At 48.5% G+C, this 22,817-nt stretch overlaps 2 protein-coding genes across 4 annotated transcripts in view; one reads left to right on the forward strand and one right to left on the reverse strand.

Annotated features, from left to right (window-relative positions):
• ALDH1B1 (aldehyde dehydrogenase 1 family member B1) overlaps positions 1-14,824 on the reverse strand; it is a 331,536-nt gene extending 316,712 nt beyond the window's left edge. For all 3 annotated transcript variants that reach the window (XM_047831279.1, XM_047831281.1, XM_047831285.1), the window contains exon 1: positions 14,089-14,824. The gene's annotated coding sequence lies outside the window, so the exon portion shown is untranslated. The remainder of the gene's footprint in view (positions 1-14,088) is intronic.
• Positions 14,825-15,029: 205 nt separating this feature from the next.
• The window catches only part of SHB (SH2 domain containing adaptor protein B), a 136,113-nt gene continuing 128,325 nt past the window's right edge, over positions 15,030-22,817 (forward strand). The window contains exon 1 of the mRNA XM_047831086.1: positions 15,030-16,344. Coding sequence (XP_047687042.1) covers positions 15,631-16,344 — 714 coding nt within the window. The 5' untranslated portion in view covers positions 15,030-15,630. The remainder of the gene's footprint in view (positions 16,345-22,817) is intronic.

The raw sequence follows: 22,817 nt of genomic DNA on the forward strand, positions 1-22,817 counted from the left end.
GCAGAACAGGAACCTGATCAGCAGCCAGGTCAGAGGCTGGGGAAATCAAAGGCGGCCCTTGGGCCCCTCCTCTCATCCATAAAACATGCCTCACAAAGTCATTTCACGCCCCAGCATCTGCCTGCTGTTCCAGAAAGGTACACCTATTCATCTGTCTCAAAAATGTTTATGGAGAGAAATTATCAGCAGGAGAAAACAAAGTCTCTGGTGAGATATCGCCCTTTGTGAGATAACGATTTCTGAGGAAACACTGACAATGGGGATGGTGTCCAGCTTGAATGTGGTATGCCTGAGAGGGCTGGGAGGAACCCAGCCTTACAAAACCTCTGGAGCAGGGAAATTCTGCCACCTTCGTGCCTGCCTGTGTGACTTGGCTGTAAGATATGGCTACGATGAAGTTTCAGAGATTAAAGGGAAGTAGGAGGAGGCATCCTTTTCTTGTTGATGCACTCACAGCTCACTCAGGCTTCCAGACCAGGGGACATGAAATAAAATGTAACAACTGAAAGAAATGATCCCCGCCCCCCCCCCCCACCAACTCTGTCTCAGCTGCCTCAGGTAGGGGGGTTTTATTCATCAGGTGTCATATACACAGGACTGAAGATATACAAGCTTTTCAAGAGCCTAGAAAAATATTTGCACACCACATACATTCTTGTTGACTCCAAGATGCAAAATGAAAATCCAAAATCAAAAATTAACTAAATGTCTGGGCACCTGAGTGGCTCAGTTGGTTAAGTGTCAACTCTTGATTTTGGCTCAGGTCATGATCTCAGGTTTGTGAGGTTGAGCCCCACATAGGGCTCTGTGCTGACAACACAGAGCCTACTTGGGATTCTCTCTCTCTCTCCCTCTCTGCCCCTCCCTCAATCATGCTCACGCATGTGCACACACGCTCGCTCTCTCGCTCTCTCTCTCTCTCAAAAGAAACTTAAAAAATAAAACCTAAATGTCCACAAAATACATGTCAACTCCCTAACTTGCTCAATCTGGTAGGCATAAAAAGCTTATTATATCTAAAAACAATTAGTGGGTTCTTTCACTTCAAGGAATTCCTAACTATGCACTATGATTTCAAGAAATCATAGCCACTGGAAATTAAATTAGCAAAATAATCTTGAAATTATAAAAGCACCTTCAAGATTATTTTAAAGCACAAATAACTGCATTTACTATGGGATGTGGGGACACTTTGCTGTGTGCTGTGACACGGGGTGGTACATCTAAAAGTTAGACTGCTTAACTTCTCTAAAGGTCTTTGAATAGCCCTGATTCCATGGGTCAGGGCCCATCAACAGTTTTAAAGAGAGCAGGTGTACACACACAGGGGTAATGAAGATATGTCTTTATGTCCAACTGAACTGCTTTATTCACATAACCCCAGAGACCAGTCAAGCAAGAAGGATCCCTGGCCACCATGGGGGCCCAGGGCAAAGATAGGACTGGTCTCTGAGTCTCCAGACACTAATCTTCTTTGTATAAGATCAGACACCTGAGGCTCAGAGAGGAGAAAGTCATTGCTTAAGTCATACGGCACAAGCATTTATGAGGGCTGAGGACCTATAAGCTTAGAGATGAAACTCTAAGTCTCCTGCTTTCCAGTCTTTGCCCTTACCACTATACCACGTTTGGACTTCCTGCTTCCTTTGCCAAGGCATTGAGGCACCCCTTTGTCCTTAAGAAAATATCTAGATCTCTTAAAGTTCACTCACTTTGATTTTGGAGGGTTCTGATCATCCTTAGATGCCTATTGATGTCCACCATCCATCTGTTCATCCTTTGGCTTTCCTAACCTTGGTCCAGGTACCCTGCTTTCCAGGCTTTCTGCTAGGAGGCCCACCTCATGCTGTGGAAGTTTCTTAGACCAAGATCTTTCCAATTCGGCTCAGCTAGCTGACTGGTTGGCTCATCCAGCTGCCATATCTATACCTTACACCTGGGCCATACCCTCTGCCGCCCCCCTGTGGCCACTAGGATAGGGATTGCTTGGGACTCCATGTCCACCTCTTTTTGCCAAGCATATTTGGAAAGGCTTCCTTATTCCTGGATGGCTAGTACCTGGACAGCATTGCTCTCCTCCACTCCTACCCCTCCAGTTAATTGCCCATGGCAACTTCAGCCTCTCCACTGAGCTTATCAATCTGCCAACTCCCAAGTATCAACTAGGCACCATCAATGGTGATAAACCTGGGGATGGGCGATGCAGAGAGGAAGTAAGATGTAGTCCATAGCCTTGAGGAGTTAGTTTACATTTAATAAGAGAAGTCAAAACACACAAAAATTAAAAATAATTTTATGTTCAACTGTTCTGTGCCAAGAACTTCAAGAATTTAGAATTGGGGTGAACTGGGCAGGGAGGCCCCCGGAGAGAGCAGATTTGAACTGGTATTTGGAAGACAGGAAGTATCTTAAAAATAGAAGAGTATAGAAAAAACATTTCTATGTGTTTCCTTTACTCTCACAATGCTACCACACTACTGCTGATACCAGGTGTGTGGGTTTTCCACATATCAAGCAATTGTACAACATCAGCTGAGTATCCCCCAATTTAACTCAATTCTCACACTATCTACCTGGAGATAGCGTCAGATCTCATAGGTTAAGTGCTCCATCCCACAAGACTGCCCACCCCTGCCCCACTTTGGATGCCAACTGCAATTGCAAGTCCAAGTTACCTGTGTTTCTGACCAGCCAGTTGTAACTGGGAGGTTCCCACAACCCCCTCCTCGGGTTTGATTAATTTGCTAAAGCATCTCACAGAACTCAGGAAAAGTTAACTCACTAGATCACAGGTTCATTACAAAAGGCTACAACTCAGGAACAGCTAAATAAAAGATGGTGGTTAGGGCAAGTTATGTGAGAAGGGGTGAGAAGCTTTCATGCCTCTCTCCCTACATCTCTGTGTTGTCCAACCTGGAAGCTCTCTGAACTCCATCTTTTTGGGCTTTTGTCGAGGCTTCATTACTTAGGCACGATTGATCAAATCATTGGTTATTGGTGATTAATTCAGCTCCTTCCTGGAGAGGAGGGTGGATCCTGACACTTTCAAGGCTCTAATCACTAGGTTGGTTCCCCTGGCAACCAGCCCCCATTTTTAGGGGCTTTCCAAAAGTCACTTCATTAACATAAACAGGTGTGGTTGAAAAGGGCTTGCTATGAATAACAAAAGACAACACTTCACTTTTATGCTGTTAACACATAATAAATTCCAAGGGTCTTGGGAACTCTGTGCTAGGAACAGGATACAGACCAAATATATATTTATTATAAATCACAATACCACAAGAAGAAAAGGAAGAGGAGTATTCTGAAAGGAAGCAAAGGCCATGAGAAGTAACAACTAATATAAAAGCTACAGCTAAAATAACATTTCCCAGATAAAATGGAGATGAGCTCCCTTCTTACATGGTCTCTGGGTGCTCATACCACTTTGTTACTCCTCTTTATATAGCACATACCACACTCTGACTGTGTAATGTTTACATGTATCCCTCCCACTATTCATTAGGACCCTTTTGGTCATAACAGAAATCCAACTTAAATTAGCTTAGGCAAAAAAAGAAATTTATGGATTGCAATAACTGAGAATGACATGGATAGTACTGGCAAAGGTCATATGACCAAATCCAGTGCTGACACAATCTTATCAGCTTGCTCTCTCTCTCTCTCTCTCTCTCTCTCTCTCTCTCTCTCTGTCTCCTTCTTGATCTCCAGCTCTGTTTTTCACTCTGTCATCTTTTGAGGGCCCCATTCTCTCCTGCCACATCTGAGCTTCCTCCAAAAGACAGGAAAGATGGCTTCCACAGAAAGCAGTTTCATATGCTTCCAGCTGTAATCGCAGAAAACAGAGAAAGTTTTTCTCACTAGCTCCATCAGCAGAGTCCCAGCGAAAGACATTTATTGACCCAGCATTCCTTCTATGCTCTTCCCTATACCACGGTGTCTAGATGCTTGGGAAGGACATGTCCCAGAGTCCCTATCTACATACCCTAGAGTAGAACATATGAGTGAGAAACACTTGCCAAGATGTGGAAGGCAGAATAAGGCAGAAGCCAGATTTTTGTTCTTCTGGCAACGTCAAACTTGAGGCTTAAGGAGACATGACATTTTGCAGTGGCCTTTAAGTATATTCCTGAAAAACTTGGGCCTCAAGATTGAAGGCAGCTGTGATCATCTCTCTTGGTTTCCCAAGTTCCTTCCAATTCCTATCTACGAGAGCTAGTGACAAAACTGGTGGCCTTCCTTGACCTTTGTGCAGACTTTTCAATGATTTTGTAAGCACTTAATTCCCTTTATTAAATATCTTCCTACTTTATTTTTTTAATGTTTATTTTTGAGAGAGAGCAAAAGACAGAGTGTAAGAGATGGAAGGGCAGAGAGGGAGAGAGGGAGACACAGAATCTGCAGCAGGCTCCAGGCTCTGAACTGTCAGGACAGACAGAGTCTGATGTGGGACTCAAACTCATGAGCTGTGAGATCATGACCTGAGCCAAAGTCAGGTGCTCAACCGACTGAGCCACCCAGGAGCCCCAATACTGTCCTACTTTAAATTCCAGCAGCTCCTGTTTGTGACCATACTCTAACCAATACATGTATATATACCCAACAGTGGAAGGGAAGGGTCATCACTCTAATGAGGGAAGAGAAAAGATGTGCTAGCAGCCAAATCAAGAGCAATCACATTTCCCCATGGGAAACACGGGGAGGTAAGTTCAGGTGGGGTGGGATGAGGTCCAACAATGGAAGGTGTTGACTACCAGACATTCAGACTTGATGTACCGAGGAAGAAGGAAGTCAGGTGAATATGATAGCAAAGGACACATTTTAGGGCAACTAATGGTAGTACATGTGGGACAGATTGGGGCATGGGTGACAGAAAGGAGGCCGTAAGGACAGAAGTGCCCTAGAATGGGAAAAAATGTGGAAGCATAGAAAAAGGTGCAGCTGGGAGATGTGTTAGAAGAAGAAACAGGATATTTTGAGTTGTACTTAAGGTATTTTGGTAGGTTGTATCTAAGAGATCAGAGCCAGGACTTGAACTTGCTTCTGTTGCTCTTCAAAACCTGCCTTGATTCCTCAAACCTATGCTGCTTTTCTTCCTACCACTAGTCTTTTTAACTGTATCCTCACCTGGCAAGAGACTGTGGAGGACAAACCAAAAGGGCATATCTTTTGTCCCTCTGACATGAAGCCCTGAGAAGAATACGTCATGAGGAAACAATCCAACAAATCCAAATTGAGGGATATTCTGTAAAACAACAGGCCTGGTCTCTTAAAAAATGTCAGGGTTACAAAAGATAAAAAACAAAAACTGGAATACCATTCTAGATGAAAAGGCACTAAGGAGATGTGACAAGTAAATGCAGCTAGTGATCCTAGATTGAATGCTGAATCAAAAAAAAAAAAAGCTATAATGGACATTTTACAAACAATTGGTAAAGTAATTACCAGTTATTAAATAGTAATGTATATTATGTCTCTCTCAATGGGATGGAGACCCCTAAAATGTGGGGTGACGATCAGGTAGAAGCTGGAGGAAGGTTGGGGTCAGTGCCAGGGCAGGGGCAGAGGTGCCTGGCTGGCTCAGTTGGTAGAGCATGAGACTCTTAAACTCAGGGTCAAGAATTCAAGCCCCACATTGGGTGCAAAGCATGCTTTAAAAAAAAATGGGAAGGAAGGAAGTATGGGGACATGCAGAATTTTCCTTTTTTTGATAACTGTCCCTGGTTGTAAATAGCCCATTGGTTAGTTAGGTTCTATGGATATTTTGAGGTGGGTGGCCTGATGAACCTGTCTGTATTCAGCCAGGGGGTTGCTGTGGGACCTTTTGCCTTGATCAAGTTTTCATTGCTCAAACCTGTTGTCTAAAAGCAGCCTCTACATTGTACTAATGTTAAACTTCCCAAGTATGATCATTTCATTGTGGTTTTGTGGAGGAATGCCCTTTTTCTTCGGAGATGGGCTGAACTATTTAGGAGTAATTCAACACAATGCTTCAAAATTCTCAAATGGATTAGCACAATTAGATAAGAGTGCAGATGTGGCAAAATGCTAACAATTAAAGAGTCTGGGGTTGATTGTATTATTCTTGCAATTTTTCGGTAGTGTGAAATTTTTCAAAATAAAAAGGGAAAAATTATAAATGCATCCATTCCTCCCCAGCCTCCAAGAAAAAGACCAGAAAAGAGGAAGTCCTTTAAGTTGAACATATCTGAGTCTACCACAACTAGCTGTGTGACCTCAGAGCCCTCGTCTCCTCAGCTGGAAAATGGCAGTGTTAAGGCCCGACGTGAGTGTTTCTACAGGACGTTGGCAGATACCATTGGTGTGAAGCCTGGAGCACAGTGGCCAGTACACTGTTCTCTGTGTTCTCAGTGTTCACATCTGTTCTCTCCTCTTCCTCCAGCCTAATCTACACTTCTCAGAATCCAATTAACTGGCCACAGAGGGAGATTTGCTCAGGATAAATAGGAGTGCACAACTGGAGGCTACATGGTGCCCTGCAGGGACACTTACCACAGGCAGCCTGCCTGCCTGCCTGAGATGCAGGCAGCCTGACCCTCTGAAGATCAGACCACAAGAACAAAAAGTCAAAACTGCCTTCACACACAACTTGTTGGCTCATGTCATGGATTGGAGCTCAGAGATGAGCTGGAGCTTCTCAAAGTGGGGTCCCTGTCCCATCTGAGGAGAATCAGCTGTGGTTCATGTAAAAATGCAAATTCCTGGGCCCCACCCACTAGGATCTGAGTCAGCTTCTCTGCAGTGGTTTGGGAGTATACATTCTGACTGTTTTCTAGGTGATTCTCAAGCCTGAGCTCCCGGACCCACACTGCGGCCATGGTGGATGTGCCACTTTATAGCAAAAGTGGTCTATTGGAGAAGTGAATTCCTATGGTGAAAGCCTAACAATAACATAAAAAGGTTATCCACTACAAAGATGTCCACAAATGGGAACAAATGGAAATACGAATAGAGCTATAAAAATAAAAGCTGGAAATTCATGAAGAAAGCAATACTTTTCTCTGGGTTTGCTAGCTCCAGATCCAAAGTATATGAATGAAATGCTGCTCCAGTCTTGGGGGTGAAGTGAGCCCACAGTCTAGAGTCCCCAAGTTCATCACTCTCTGAACATTAGGACCAAATGAATCAGAGTGGGCACTGAGGACTGGGCAGAAGGATCCTTTTCACTCACCATGACTCTGGGAAGCTGAAAACCAACAGCTCCCTCCTCTGAACATGTGCAATAAGCAGTGATTCTACAGCACCTTGTAAACTCCAAGAGCTCCAGAAATTCCAGTGACCTAGAGGCTCACTGAGATTCTGCCCCCATCTGTCAGTGCTCTCCAAGCTGTACCCATTGGCCTTAAGGGACTCCATCTGAGTATGATCATTCTCTTGGATGCCAGCTTGGTGAAAGAAGCTGATACCTGGTTTCCTGGTGACTTGGTAAGGACTGGTTAGTGGTTGTTCGATGTAAAGTGGCTGAGCTCTTCTCTAAGCCCAGATCAGATCTTTTGGCCTTGAAAGTTCCCTCTGATCTACAGAATCCCCTATTCCCAGCAGGCATTTACCCCTAGGGTCTGAGTTATTTGGGGAGATTCAATATCCTACACTCAGCCCTAGGGAAGGAAAGAGAAGGACACACAATTGGGCAGTCTCCACCACCCTACCCCCAAACTGAGACAGAAGACAGACTGCCGTTTGCAACTTTAACTCCTTCCTGGCTTTGGCTAATACCAATGTATCCCACTTAGGAAAGCCTCAGATGGCATCATGGTAACCATTTTAATTCAAGGAAAAACATAAAGTGTAGTGGGAGAAAACTATGCATGAAAAGTGACTTTTAAAAACTGTCTTTAGGGGCACCTGGGTGGCTCAGTTGGTTGAGCATCCTACTTTGGCTCAGGTCATGATCTCGTGGTTCTTGAGTTCAAGCCCCACAGCGGGCTTGCTGCTGTCACCCTGTCAGAGTAGAGCCCACTTGGGATCCTCTTTCCTCCCCCGCTCTGCCCCTTTTCCGCTCACGTTCTCTCAAAAAATAAATAAAACATTAAAAAACTTGTCTTTAAATGTTACAGCCAAAGTGAGAGGATGGAAACTGCATCAAAAGAACATTTTTTTGTGCAGGATATAAATCACTTTCCCAACTGTGGGGCTTAAAGTAATAAATTTCACCTTTTCAGGAACTCCGAAGTTTACTTTGGAGATGAGGAGAAGCAGATTAAACTCTTCAGATTTACAGTTGTACACACTAGCACAAAGCGATTCACATCAGAACCCATGTAAGTGTGATCATGGAGGTTTCAATGTTTGCTGCCTCTTGCCTTCTTTTTTCAGTTGTTCCCTACAAAGCGAAAAGCCCTCACGGCAAAGCTGGTCAGTAACATCTGGCCTTGCACAGGAGTGGTGCTCAGTGGAAGGAAGGGAGAAAGGAAGGCAGCAAGGAGGAAAGTCTGCAATGATTCTCCAAGGGTGACAAGTGCCCTTTTGCATGTGGAATGTCTGGGCTCTCTCAGTGGTGTGGTTTATTAGGGCCTGAGGTGATAACTCATACATAAGAACGATGATTTGTTGGATCTCTATTGGATTCGATTCCACACACAGTCACTCAGGGCCTAGCTTTTGGCAGGCACTGAGCAAAGCCTGGGGGTGGACAGAAATGAATAATGCACAGTCCCTGCTACCTGCCCTCCAGATGTCTCTCAAGGACAAGAGAGTCACATATTCTGGGCACCTGGCATCCCAGAAGCAAAGAAACCTGAATGTGAGACCCCCAGAGAAAACCTGGTATGCTAGTGGGCTTGTATTTAAGCCCTCCTCCACTGCAGCAAAAATGCTGCTCTGTTCTTGAACACCACTTGCCTCTTAACACAGAACAAAGCAAAACAAAGCAAGGATAGCCTCCCTTCTCCACCTCTGCTACCCACCTGCTCTAGTCTGCATCAACTTTGGCCTGCCCTGGTGCTGGTTCCTCACAGAAGCAGTGTGACTTGGCCTAACCAGCCCTGGAGACACCCCTGATATTCACTGCCCCAGTATCCTTGGGACCTGGGCTGACCTAATGTACCCCTCACCTGTGGTTTCTTTCTGCCACACTTTCCACTTCTTCCTTGCCCACGGGCTCCACAGCCCCTTTCTGCTGGGCCTTCAGGTTGCCTGACCCAGAACTTTATGCCCTCAGACACTTGTAGTCCATTTCTGGCTCTTCCCAGACTACCTTGTCCTATTGGCAATAAGCTTCAGGTGCCAATGGTAGCCTTCAAGACTGCTATCAGACTGATGGTTGGGACTGAAAAAGCTATTGTACCCAGTGGGTTTGCAACCTCTATAATTTATGCTATAATTGCCAGATGTTTGACCATTAGGATGCATCACTGAAAAGCAATTCAACTAATTTGCTTTCCTAGCACCCACATATATATCAGGCCCCAAAAGACAGGTCATTGTTGTTATCTAAGGAACTTTAAAACTGGTTCTCAGACTTTAGCTCCAGCAGAATTACCTGGAAGGCTTGCTGGGCTATAACCCCTAGCTTCTAATTCTGAAAGTCTGGAAGTCAGAATGACAATTTATACTTCCTTTTATTTTTTCCTTCCTTCCTTTCTTCTTCCCTCCCTCCCTTCTTCTTCCTTCTTCTCTTTTTTTCCTTCTTTCTTTCTTCTCCCCTTCCCTGCCAATAATTTGTATTACTAACAAGTTCTCAGGTGAAGCTGATGCTCTGGCCCAGGGACCTCACTTTGAGAACCCCTGCTCTAGTCCAGTGGTTTTCAAACTTGGCTGCACATTGGACTCACTGAAGGGGTTTTTTAATTAAAAAAAAAAAAAATACAATGCCTGAATCCACTACCAGAAATTCTGACTTAACTGGTCTTGAATACAGACTGGTCACTGGTACTATATAAGCTGTGTAGGTGATTATAATGTTCAGCCAGAGTTAAGAACATCTGCTCTTGTCCATTTCATTAGCAGAGGCTAGGCTAGGGGTTGGGAGCCTTTTTTATCTCCCACATGGACAGACAAATATAGGACACCCAGTTAAATTTGAATTCAGATAAACAATGAATAGTATTTCACTGAAAATATGTCCCAAATATTGCATGGATGTCTTTTTTTGCCATTATTGTTTTGTTTTTTCTAAATTTGGCAACCCTACTCTTAGACACTTCCATAACACAGAATGAGAAACAATGATCTGCCAGCTCCTATTTTATAAATAGTAAGAGCAAGGCCTCACAGGTCGCATAGGAAGTCAGAAGACAGCCAGGATAAGAACTCAGGAGTCTTGACCTCAGTCCAGAGCTCTTTTCCTTCCATCACACTTAACTGTGCTAAAGACACTTGTACCTTTTCTAGTTAGGAGGTCATTGTCATTTGCCTGGAGGTGACTTCAAAGGAATCAGTATGATTTATGTTCTCTCTGCTCCCATGCCAATCCTCACCTCCACCCCCTTTCTGCTGCTGCAGGTATCACAGAGGCTGTCCTAGGATGTGGCCATTCTCAGAGCCATATCTTTAATGGCCACCTCAGGGAGGAAGTGGACTGGAAGTGGTACCAGCAGAGACAGTCATGAGCAAGAGTGCATAATTGGGTAACACAAGGACAAGTGGGATTTGGCACAGGCAAACTTCAGGCAAAGCATGTTGGGAGAGGCCCACTTAATTCGCAGAGACACTCAGAATTAGTTGTAAATTCTCTGGGAAGAGATCAAGGCAGCGGCATAAACAGTTCAATTAAACTGTCGGCTCAGTGCTCAATGTGTGGTAATGGTCAAAACACAGCCTTTAATCTAGATATAGAGGATTATCTTTCGACCCATAATGAGATTCCTAAGATTAGTTGTACCCGAGGTGGAGAGAATAGAGCTGGCTCAGTGACACAAGGACAGGCTTGCATTCCAGCATGACTGGGACTCTTGTGGAAGGGGGCTACCTGGATGCCACAACCTTCTTGGAACTCCCTTCAGATGCTGGGAAGACAGGTATAAATCTCATTCTGCTTCCTCTGCTTTAGAGACCTAGCATGGGAACAGAACACCAGAACACACTTGCTTCAAAAACTTTCAAAAAAAGTCTGATATGCTCCCACCTCCAGATCAAAGTTAATAGCCACTAGCACCGGGTCCACGGCAGAGATGTCAAGCTTTAGCTCTCTGCCTTTCTACCCTTCGTGATCGCCCACTCACATTTACTTGTTCACCTGAACAAATATTCATCATGTGACTACTACGTGTCAGGCAGTGTCCTAGACACTGGAGATATGCAGTGAACAAAAGCAAAGATCCCTTTCCCATTGTGGGGCAAGACAAGGAATAAACAGACAAACAAAAAATAAGTAAAATATGCTGTGCATGAGATGGAGTTGAGTGATACTCAGAAAAATAAACCAGGGAAGGATACGAAGTGTTGAGTGGGGAAACAATTCTAGAAATGGTACCCAGGGGAGGCCTCACTGCGTGTGTGATGTTTAAATACAGACCTGAAGGGAAGGAAGGATGACCCATGGGGACAGCTGGGAGAAAGCATTCTAGGTAGAGGAGATGTAGTAGGAAGGTTCCAAGGTGAGAGTGTTCAACAAACACCAGGAAGAGGCAGCCTGATTGGAGCAGGAGAGAGGACGTACAAAATGAAGTCAGGAATTTGAGGGGACTAGGTCATGTAAGGCCTTATGGGCTACTATAAGAATTTTGGCATTTACTTTTAGGGACACGGGGATTTAATGAGAGATTTGAGCAGAGGAGGGACATAATCAGATTCAGTTTTAATAGGATCACTGGCTGCTGTGTTGAGACAGAAGCAGGGAAATGGGTAACAGATGCCTCTGATGATCCAGGCAAGAGATGGAGTGTTGGACTGGGGTGGAAGCAGTGGAGTTGGTGAGAAGTGGTAGGATTCTGAATACTCCTTCCTGAAGGGTTGGATGGAGCAGGAATGAAAGAAGGTGTCTAGGAGGACAGAAGGTTTTGCCTCAGGTCTTCTCAGAGCACTATTGGCTCCCAAATTTATGCTTCCAGGCCAGACTCCTGCCCTGGGGCCTGGCTCACAGCAGGAGACTGACATTAACATTTGTTGGCCTGAACTGAAAGAAGTAGATGAGTCTGTTGGGTTGGTGGCATCATTTTTTCCAGGCCTCTATCAATAACATAGCTACCTCCAGATACTGAAAGAAGGATGAAAAGAGCTGCCATGTCCCCAGCTTGGTCTGAAGTGAGAAATAGAGACAGGGCAGAAACAGACACAGGATCATACTCAACCCTTCCGTTAAGAAAATCAGAGATGAGTGTTGGTGGGGAGGGGAGAGCTAAGAGTAAAAAATGCCAACAATGGGCATAGTGTTGGGTTTGTGATATCAAGAGACTGGGTACAAACCCCAGGTGTGTCTCTGGATTCTATCTCTTCCCTTCAGTCATTTGTTTTTCCTCTGTGAAATGGGGTGGCTGTTTCTCTGAAAGGAAAGCCTGTTTAGCTCTAACCCCCTATAGTGCCCTGAGTCCTTTCCCTGTGAGTTCCTGTCTCCTTAACCATTTGACATACTACTTCTCCAACATCGTCTTTAGGAAACTTTTCTGTTTCCTTTCAGAATGATTATTTCTGACTCTGCCCTTTAAGTTGTGTCTACACTAGTTCCCAAAGGAAAACACCCATATGTTTTTGACTGCTTGAGGTAAATACTACCTTCGTCCAGTTACCCCATCTGTAAACTGGGAATAACACCAACTCGCAGGGCTGATGAGTTAGGGTTAATTATATACAGAATGTGTTGGGGTTGAGCAGATACACAAGTGCTCTGGAAGTTTTTGGCATAATACTATAGCATTACAATAATTTTTGGCTTGCAAATTATACCCCAGCAGAGGCATCACATGGAAAAGTGGGTCTAACCCCATGGTCTGCTGAAAGTGAAATGGAAAAAATAAGTTGTGAAATATAACTTTTCTTCCTAAACCTAAACCTAAAGGCAGAGATAATTTTTCCATGTGCAACCCACATGCAGGCAACAAGTTTCCAGATCCTGAAGAAGACTTTCTTGTCCTGAGTGGCCTGGCCTGTTGCCAGGATCTGGCCGCTCCTCTTTTCTGAGCCTACAAACCATTTAAATGAGAGGGGAGGGAGCCAGAGAGGGTCTGTGGTTGGTTGAAAGGAGGGGCTTACAATGAAGATGTCCTTGCCTTTTGGGTTTTCTATTTGGGCCTCTCTTGCTTACAGAATAATTGTTTACACAGCAGATACAGCAGAGGAGTGATTTGAAGGATAATTTGAGATACTTCAGTTTAGGGTTACCCAAAATAAACACCTTGGCCCAAGTCAATTTCTGGGTCTTCCAGTATCCCCTAGACACATTTCTCTCCCTCTCTCCCCCCACCCTCTCTCTCTCTCTCTCTCTCTCTCTCTCTCTCTCTCTCTCTCACACACACACACACACACACACACACACACACACAGATTATTTCCTGAGAAATGTTAAGTAGGTACATCTCAGGCAAAGAAGGGGCTGCGTAGATGGGGTTTGTGACTGTAGGAGTTATAATGGTGGGTTTAAAAAAATTAACTGGCTCATAGAGGATGACAGTCCTGTCTGACCAAAGAGGGAAAGAGCAAATGGCTTGATCCTGAAGGGACAAGCTGCAGTCAATTCCATCACATCACTGTGTGCGGCTGAGTGGCCAGAGCACAGCCTTCAGAGTAAGATCCAAGTTGGAGTCCTGGTTCTGCCACTTCCCCACTGTGGCCTCAGGCAGCAAAGAGGCGACAGCTCTCAGACTGTGAATGGGACCTCCACATCCAGCATGGCCAGGGAGCCAGGGCTGTGTCCTGACCGAAAGAGGCTCTGGCCTTCCACCTGCCCTAACAGGTCCCACTTTTCCTACAGGATACGAGAAAAGAATAGACTCCCCCCAAAGCCCATCTATTCGAACATAGGTAGCAAGTGGAGACGATTAGTGATTAGGGCCACTGTCCTAATAAGTCAGCCTTCTGAGGGAATTCCTCTGACTTGGGGGGGGGTCTCAGTCCTCACACCTCAGGGTTAATAATACCCTGGGGTTTGGCGGTCAAACTCAAAGGAGCACCGGCTCTCGTGGCAGTTACCTCGTTTCCAGGCAGCTCCTCTGGCGCCTCTCAGGAGAAACTTCACTGGGTAAGCGGGCCCCCTCCCTCGGCCTCAGTTTCCTCAGTTTTGGTCAATAATCAAAGGACGATCTTAACTTGCGAAGTAGAGACTAGTGGAGATGACATCATTTCGGCGCCACCAGACCGGGAAGTGGCAGCCAGGCCCACCTGGGTGGCCCTCCTTTGGTCCTTGGGTTGGCAGTGCACGGGGTTAAAGCCCCGACTTCCTCAGGGGTGAAAAGGGAAGCCAACGTCCGGCCTCCCCTCGGCCTGGCGCCGCGAAGGGTGCCGGGCCCCGGCTGCATCAGTCATCCCGACTGCTAACACGCTCGTCAGCATAGAGACTCCTCCGAAGATCTGGCATGCGGGGGCTGACCGGAGTCTCTGTCCCTTCAAGAAGGGGATTAGGCACCCTGTCCCCGAGGGATCCCGGGCCGCACTTCCCTCGAGCGGATCATGCTGTACACTAGGAATGTCCGGGGATAATTAACCCCCGTGTCCCCCCTCCAACAGTGGGGGTCCCGGAGGTGCACGGCGCGCGGGCACCCGGAGATGCGCACAATTCTGGCCTCTGAGCGCGGTGGGCTCTTACTGGCAACCTCACGCGGCAGGCGGCGGCGGGCCGCGAGCGAGGCGGAGCCGGCAGCGCCGCGGGACCCCAGTGCCCTCAGGCGCCACCCCAGGGCTGGCGCCGAGGCGGCCGCGGGTGGCGGCGCGTGCTGAGGTGGAGAGTTGCGCCTGCTGAAGACCAGGGCACGAGGAGGGCGGGGCTTGGGCCCGCGGTCCGGCGGCCAGGCTCGTGGGGGTGGGCGGGGCGGAGCCTGCGGGGCGGGCTGGGGGGCGGGGCGCGCGCAGGCCCGGGGAGGGCGGGGCCGCGGCGCGGGGCGGGCTCTGGCGGCCTGGGTGTCACACACGCGGCGGTTCGGGAGGCGGCGGCGGCAGCAGCGGCAGGCGCCGCCGGGACGGGCACGGGCGCGCGGCTCGGGCGGGCGCTGGCTGCCTTCCCCCGTCGCTCGTTCGCTCTCCCTCCTGCTTGCTCTCCGACTGGGGGCCGGGCTGCCCCCAGCGTTCTTGGGAAGGAAGAAGGGGGGGCTGAGGACGCCGACAAGTTCCCGTAGCAGCCGCAGATTCCGGCCCAGGCGAAGGCTGCGGTTCCGACGGGGCAGGAGCGCGCTCCGCCGCGGAGCGCACGGCCAGAGTGTACCAGACGGGGGGCGCCCGGGCCTTTCGCTCTCCTTGGGGCCGCGGGCCGGGATCCCATGAGACGCGCCCGTGAGGGGCGAGAGATCCGAAGCCGGGGAGGCGCGCGGCAGAGGCGGAGGGCGGTGCTGCAGCTGCTGGAGGCCAGGATCCGCCGGCAGGAGGCGGCGGAGAGAACTTGAACTTGGCGTCGGGAGCGGGCGCCCCGGACGCCCCCCGCCGGGGCCGGGGCGCCGAGGGACCTGGGCCGCAGCGCTGCTCTCCGAATGGCCGCGGCGGCGGACCGGGCTCCCGCGCCGCGGCCCTAGGCGGCCTCTCGCCATGGCCAAGTGGCTGAACAAGTACTTCAGCTTGGGCAACAGCAAGACCAAGAGCCCCCCGCAGCCGCCGAGGCCGGACTACCGCGAGCAGCGGCGCCGGGGCGAGCGGCCCTCGCAGCTCCCCCAGGCCGTGCCGCCAGCCCCCGCGGGCGCCTCGGCGTCCTGCGGTCCGGCCGCCGCCTCCTGCTTCTCGACCTCGTCGGGATCGCTGCCCGACGACAGCGGCAGCACGAGCGACCTCATCCGCGCCTACCGCGCACAGAAGGAGCGCGACTTTGAGGACCCCTACAACGGGCCTGGCTCTTCGCTGCGCAAACTGCGCGCCATGTGCCGCCTGGACTACTGCGGCGGCGGCGGGGAGCCGGGCGGGGGCCAGCGCGCCTTCTCAGCCTCGTCCGCGTCGGGCGCCGCAGGCTGCTGCTGTGCCTCCTCCGGCGCAGGCGCCGCCGCGTCCTCGTCTTCGTCCTCCGGCTCCCCGCACCTCTACCGCAGCAGCAGCGAGCGGCGGCCCGCCACCCCGGCCGAGGTGCGCTACATCTCACCGAAGCACCGCCTCATCAAGGTGGAGAGCGCCGCGGGCGGTGCCGGAGACCTCCCGGGGGGTGCCTGCTCTGGCGGCCGCACCTGGAGTCCGACGGCCTGCGGTGGCAAGAAACTGCTCAACAAGTGTGCCGCCTCAGCCGCGGAGGAGAGCGGGGCGGGTAAAAAGGAAAAGGTAAGGCGTCCCTTGGTCTCACCCCTGGTTCCTGAGACACGGTGCGCGTGGGGAAACTGAGGCAACGCTCTGGTTCCTACATCCGCTTGGGGCTAGGACCCTGAGGTCAGGGATCCCACGCTGCTTCCCAGTTCTGCCCCCTCGCACGCGCTTAATCCTGGATCCTCGGCCTCCTGACACAGTCTCTTTAGCTGCTGTTCCTAGAACGTCCCCTCTCTGGGCCCACAGCCAGGTGCCCCCTTCGGAAGTAGTCTGACGGGAGCATCCTACCAACCTAGACCAAGAAAGACAGCCAGCCCTTCCATCCCCCGAGGACTGAAGTCTGAAAGTCAGAGCTGGCACGGATTTAGAAGAGCATTTATTCTTCTTTACCCCGTCCCCGCATTCTGTGGATGGGAAACTGAGGTCCAGAGCTGGGAAGGGACTCGCCCGATATTACACAGCACTGTTGGTGGCAGATCCGGACCGGCTGTCTTTAAACGTGCATCTGTAAATTCCTCTAAAAGCCCTGCCCTGCCCCACCCCTCGCGCCAGGTTGCCAAATCCGAGCGGCCTTTTGTACTGGAGCTGCACCGGGAACCCCCACGCGTGCTTTTCCGGTTGAAATGTGCTGCCTCCAGGATCTCTCCACTTCGACCAGTCAGTTGCTCCCGCCGTGCACAGAAGGGGGTCCGGTCAGTCAATCCGTCCGGCTGGAAGGAGACTCACCCCTCCACTCCTCACCTCTTCCTTATCCCACCCCCACCCCCTACTGTACCGGGAATGTAGGGGATGAGTTTATGACAACTCCCCTCCCACCACACACACACATATTAGGCCATTTTGATCCCTCTCTTTGAAGCAGACCAGTTACAGCCAAACTGGGCCCCCACTCCTCCTCCTTCACACTCCTGTGACACCCTCCCTTCCCCATAAAATAATACTTGTTCTGCCTACTTATGGTGGAAGGCAGTGTTTTGATTATATCTGAGGCCCAGTGCCCTGCGATGTCTGTCAGGCTGACGTCCCTCTTGTTCTCATCACTCCCACATTTTCCCAAAGGTAAACTTTTGCCCAGGCGTGGGCTGAGGAAGACTGATAGAGAGTCTGAGTTCCTTTTAGGACTGGATGTCCAGACAGAAGGGAGACAGGCTCCTACCTGCCAGCTGGTGCTTGGAAAGGGATCTTTTTGTTTTCCAAGAGGGAGGACTAAAGGGATCCCCCTCTTTTAATTTCTCTGCTTGGCTTCTCTCTGAGGCCCCAGGTCCTGAGAGTCTCCCTTTTCATCTGGGTCTGCTAAAGGGTGGGCAGTCAGTGGAGGATCCCACATACCTCTGGGACCAGTTAGGGGGCACACTTCTGAAGCATGAACTCTGGGCTTCCTACAAGAAGCTGGGAGCCAGGTGGTTCCCCCAGGTGCTGCCTTGGAGGGGGAGGTTTCTCTGGGAGCCTCCAGGATCAAAGGCTTACGGCTGATCTGTGAGGGAAACACCAAAGAGGCTCTCTGCTGCCTTATGTATGGTGCAGGCTTGGCTAGGTGCTGGCTTGGGAGACTCTGAAGTTCCCGGGTATTATGGTTGGTTTCACCAAGGCCCCACCAGTGAAGGTAGAGAGATTCCCAGTTAATGGTGCTGACCTTCTGTGTCCCCTGTGTTATTCCATGACCACCTCCCAGGCGGGCAAATCCTTCTCTCTCACTGCTTGTGGTTCTGCTGCTTGCTAAAGTTTTCTTTAATGTCTTTCAAAACTTTAGTAGGCATTTTTTTTTCCTAATTACAATTAAGACTATTTCAAATACTGAGGGAGGGATAATGTGTTTTATAGCTGGAATGTCAAATGTGTTTAAGAGTTGGCTTCGTTCACCATCATGTTATTTTATGGGTCTTTTCTGTGCCCTCTATTGGGTGCTGGAGCAGCCCCCCTTGAATTTTATGGCCCAGGCTGCAGTGCTAATGATGAGTTCTGTGATGGGAGTGCTGTTACAGCAGGGGGTGAAGTGGAGGTGGTCAGGGAGGGCCATTGTGGGGGAGGGGTGGTGACGATGGCTGGCTGCCGAGAGCTTGGCACTTTAGGGGATGCCTTTGTGGCTGGTATCAAGAGGTTAGAGTTGTGCAGGACCCCAGAGGGGCATCAGGGTCCAGGTTAGGAAGGACCTTGTAAGCTAAGCACAGTGAGGACCAGTGAAGGGATTTAGCTGCTAAGGGAGGTTAGCAGATTATTTTTTTTTATCTCTCTTCACTGCATTTCACCTACTAGGTTGTGACTTTGAGACCTTTGATCTTTTAAGAAATTGTTCTGATCCAGAGACAGGAATCACAGCTACCAGATGTTCTTTTTAACCAGGAAGAGGGGAGGCAACCACGGAGGGCCACACTACACAGTGGTTCTCAAACCAGAACTTGCAGTGCTCTCTAAAACACTGATTCATCAAGCCTGCTGTGGGTCCTGAGAATATGCATTTCTAGCAGGTTCCCAGGTGATCTTTGCTGCTGATCCTGGTATCACACTTTTGAGGACCACTGATGTAAAGTGGCTTCTCCTTAATGCTCCCCCTGGGTCTTCTGATTGGAACTGCTTTGGGATGCAGAGACTCTAGATCCCCTCATCTCTGCCCTCTGTGTGGGGCTGTCTCCTCATCTGGGGCCACCACCCATTCCTGGTCAGGCAGTCAGATCGCAGCCTGGTTTTGGCATTATTTTCAGCCAGACAGCTTTTGGAAGCCCGGGCGTACTATAGATCACCCCTGAACACCTCGGAGCCTTCCTTCTGCCTCTCACACATGGATCCAGGAAAACCCACTTCTGGTACCCCATTTAATCTCAGGCCCAGCTTCCTTCTATCAGTTGTTGGGGATAGGACAAGAACCCATAAGGCTGTTGAATGCCTCCCCACCCCCCACCCTGTCTGCCAGGCCCTATGTTTGTTTTTAACATCAGGCCTCAGTTGGGAGTTACTGTGGTGTGAAGTAGAAGCTGTTGGTCCACAGATCCTCCTTTTCGGTGCCTCCTGTGCCACCTCCCACCATAGGGGTTCCACCTCTTGCCTCCCTCAGTACCAGAGCCTCTCTGTATCACACACTTAGGCGTCGTTTTATTCTCCCAGTGAGTTCTGTAGTGCACGCGCGCGCACACACACACACACACACACACACACACACACCCCAAGCATCCAGTCTTGGGTGTTTTCCCTTTTAGAATCATGTGGAAGAGGGGAAGGAGTGACAGCTACAGAAGACTTGTCAGTAATTTCTAGCATAATTCTCTGGAGGAGATTGTCATACACTGTCTTCATCATTTGTTTCCCCGGGGTTTGTCTTGGGGAATTTCTTGAGGTCTTTACCTAGGAGGCAGCTTTGAGCTGGATCTAGAGATGGAACTGGGATTTTCTGTGCAGGAGAAGAGGTGACTGCATCCTGCATCACTTCTGTGTCAGTGCTGTGTATACGTGTGTGTGTAAGTTTGCATATGTAAATGTGTGTGAGTATATATGTGTGTACCTGTTCATACAGAATCTCAGCATGGAGTATGTTCCTGAAAACCAAAGCTTTCTTGCAGTGGGCCTCCCTTAGTGAATGGGAGATGACGTCAAGTAGGCGGGAAGCTGAGTTTGGACCCCGCAGGGAGTCCTTGAAACTAGTGAGCCAGGAAAGGGACAGACTCAGAACTATGATTGAGCTGTCACAGTGGGGGGTGGGGGTGGGGTGGGAGAGAATGGGATCAGAGTTAAGGGACAGTTATAGTCCAGGTAAGAGGCTGAGAGAACCTGAGCTCCCCGGAAAAGAAAATGAAACTTTAATAGATAGAAATATTATTCCTTCAGGTTGTCTTTATTAAAAACTAACAATGACAAAAGAAGCCAGTAACTTGGTAGATCTCCCTTTGTGCAGCCAAACAGGTCTCATCCCGTATGTTTTCTGCTGAAGTCTTGTTTCTTTTATCGTAATTAAGTAAATGTTTCCACCACAACTGAGAAACTCAAGATGCATGATGACATCAGTTTCCCAAGTTTTAAATACATGCTAATGTGTACCAACACTTTATATTTTGTCAGCATCCACAGGGTTGAGTTAAATAACACGTTTTCTAAAGAATAATATCATGTCTAACCATTTTTTTGTTTGTTTGTTTTTTGTTTCTAAGATTCAGCAAACAGTTTCTGAATGGCCTTCTAGACAAGGAATATTCAGAGAATAAATGGTGGTCAGCTTTCCAAGAAGGAAGCTTCTCAGTTTGCAGTTGAATACCAGCTTTGCAAAGGTCTAGTCTGGGAGACAAATACAGCTAGAGAGACCTGAGGAATGCCAAAACAGAAGTGTGTGCAAGGGGCTTGTAGGGCCTCGAGTTATGGGAAGTCAAAGAGAGCTTTCAGGAGGAGGAGGAGGTGATATTTGAGCTGACTCTGGAAGGATGAGTGGGAATTTCCTAGGCCAGGAACTGGGGAGGAGGGCTGTCCATGCAGAAGGGACAGGACAGCTTGTGCCAGGGCCTGAAGGCTTGGGAAAGAATGGTTAGAGGCTCAGCAGGGCAGGTATTATGGGGGATTGCAGAGGGGGTTAGAGCCACAAAGGGAAGAGGGTCTCTCATGTGCCTTGCTGGGGAGTTGCAACTTGTTTTTTGGGGCTTTTTTCACACGAAATCATTGATGTGTGGCTTGACTGAAGCCAGAGTCAAACATAAGTTGTCAGTTTCCATTTTGGTTAACAAAAGGTAAGAGCCAAAGTTAGTGTCTGTGGTTTGGCTTGGGATATTCTTTTCTTTTTCTTTTTAATTTTTTTTAATGTTTATTTTTTATTTTATTTTTGAGAGAGAGAGATTGAGCGTGAGCAGAGGAGTGCAGAGAGAGGGAGACACAGAATCTGAAGCAGGCTCCAGGCTTTGAATTGTCAGCCCAGAGCCCGACGTGGGGTTCAAACTTGAGAACCTGCAAGATCATGACCTGAGCCCAAGTTGGTCGCTTAACCGACTGAGCCACCCACGTGTCCTGAGATACTCTTTTCTTTGAAGTCCTGTCCCTTGAAAGTAGTGTGAGAGAGATGTTGCATATCAAACCCATTTTTCTCCATTGAGTCCCCAGAAGAGAAATCTGTTCTCTAGGCTTTGTGCTGACCACTTAATTGGTCATTTAATCCTCACAATCACACTAGAAGAGGTTTAGATACTGTATCAGTTAGCTATTGCTGCATAACATATAACCCCAAACTCCGTGATTTTAAAAACTAGGGGTTAACAAACTTTTCTTAAAGGGCCAGAGGGTGGGTAATTTTAGGCTTGAAAGCCAGTCTCCATCACAACTGTTCAACTCTGCCCTTAGAGCTGGAAAGCAGCCATAGATGATATATAAATTAAAGGGCATAACTGTGTTTCAGTAAAATTTTGTTTACAAAAACAGGCAGCTGACCTATGGTCTGTAGTTTCCAACCCCTCCTTTAAATGATAAGCCTTTATTATTGTCCATAAGCCCACATGTCAACTGAATAGTTTTTCTGGTCTCAGCTGGGCTCATGTAGGCATCTGTAGTCCATTTGGGGTGGATGTGCAACCCTACTGATCCTTGCTGGTCTCTCTTACATGTTTGGGGTAGCTGGTTTAGGATGGTCTTGACTGAGACAGTCAGGCTCTGTTCCATGTGGTCTCTCATCCTCCAGCAGGCCAGCCTTGTTCCTATGATTGTGGCAGGGTTCTAAAAGAACAGAAGCCCATGAGGTTTCTTGAGGTTGGAAACTGGCACACTGTTCCTTCTACTACATTCAGTTGACCAAAGCAAGTTACAATGCCAGCCAGGATTCAAGGAGAGAGGAGGAGGGTCACCTGGGTGGCTCAGTCAGTTAAACGTCCCACTTGGGCTCAAGTTGTGATCTCACGGTTCCTGGTTTTGAGCCCTGTGTCGGGCTCTGTTCTGACAGCTCAGAGCCTGTAGCTGCTCCGGATTCTGTGTCTCCTTCTTTCTGTGCTCCTCTCCTGCTCATGCTCTTTCTCTGTCTCTCAAAAATAAATAAATGTTAAAAAAAATTTTTTTAAAACAGAGGAGAGAGGAGGATCTGCATAATCTCATGGCAAAGGGCAGGGATACAGGCAGTCCATTAACCAAGGCCTTCAATACTATCCATCTACCACAGGTAGTATTACCCTTATTTTATAGATAAAGAAACCGATGCCTCAAGGTTAATGACTTGCTTAATGTTACACAGCTACCAAGTGACAGAATCAGGATCACATCTGTGCAGTCTGAATTCCAAGTTTATATGCTATTTATCAATTTGTTGTACTATTTTCTGTGATTTAAACGGAGATAGTAGGGCTCTGATATTTACTGAAATGTGCGTTGTGTGTCTCCTCCTCCCTTCACTTAATGTTCCTCTTTCTCCCCTCTGCCCTAATTTCCACCCCATTCAGTCTGGGCTTTGGTGGTCCCCAGAAGAGACCTCAGAGCTGGCTTTTCTCTCTGCCTCCCGCATCTACCTCCGAGGTCCATAAATGAGATGTTAATGAAGCCCT

The sequence above is a fragment of the Prionailurus viverrinus genome, chromosome D4, assembly GCF_022837055.1.
Source record: "Prionailurus viverrinus isolate Anna chromosome D4, UM_Priviv_1.0, whole genome shotgun sequence".
Lineage (NCBI taxonomy): Eukaryota > Metazoa > Chordata > Mammalia > Carnivora > Felidae > Prionailurus > Prionailurus viverrinus.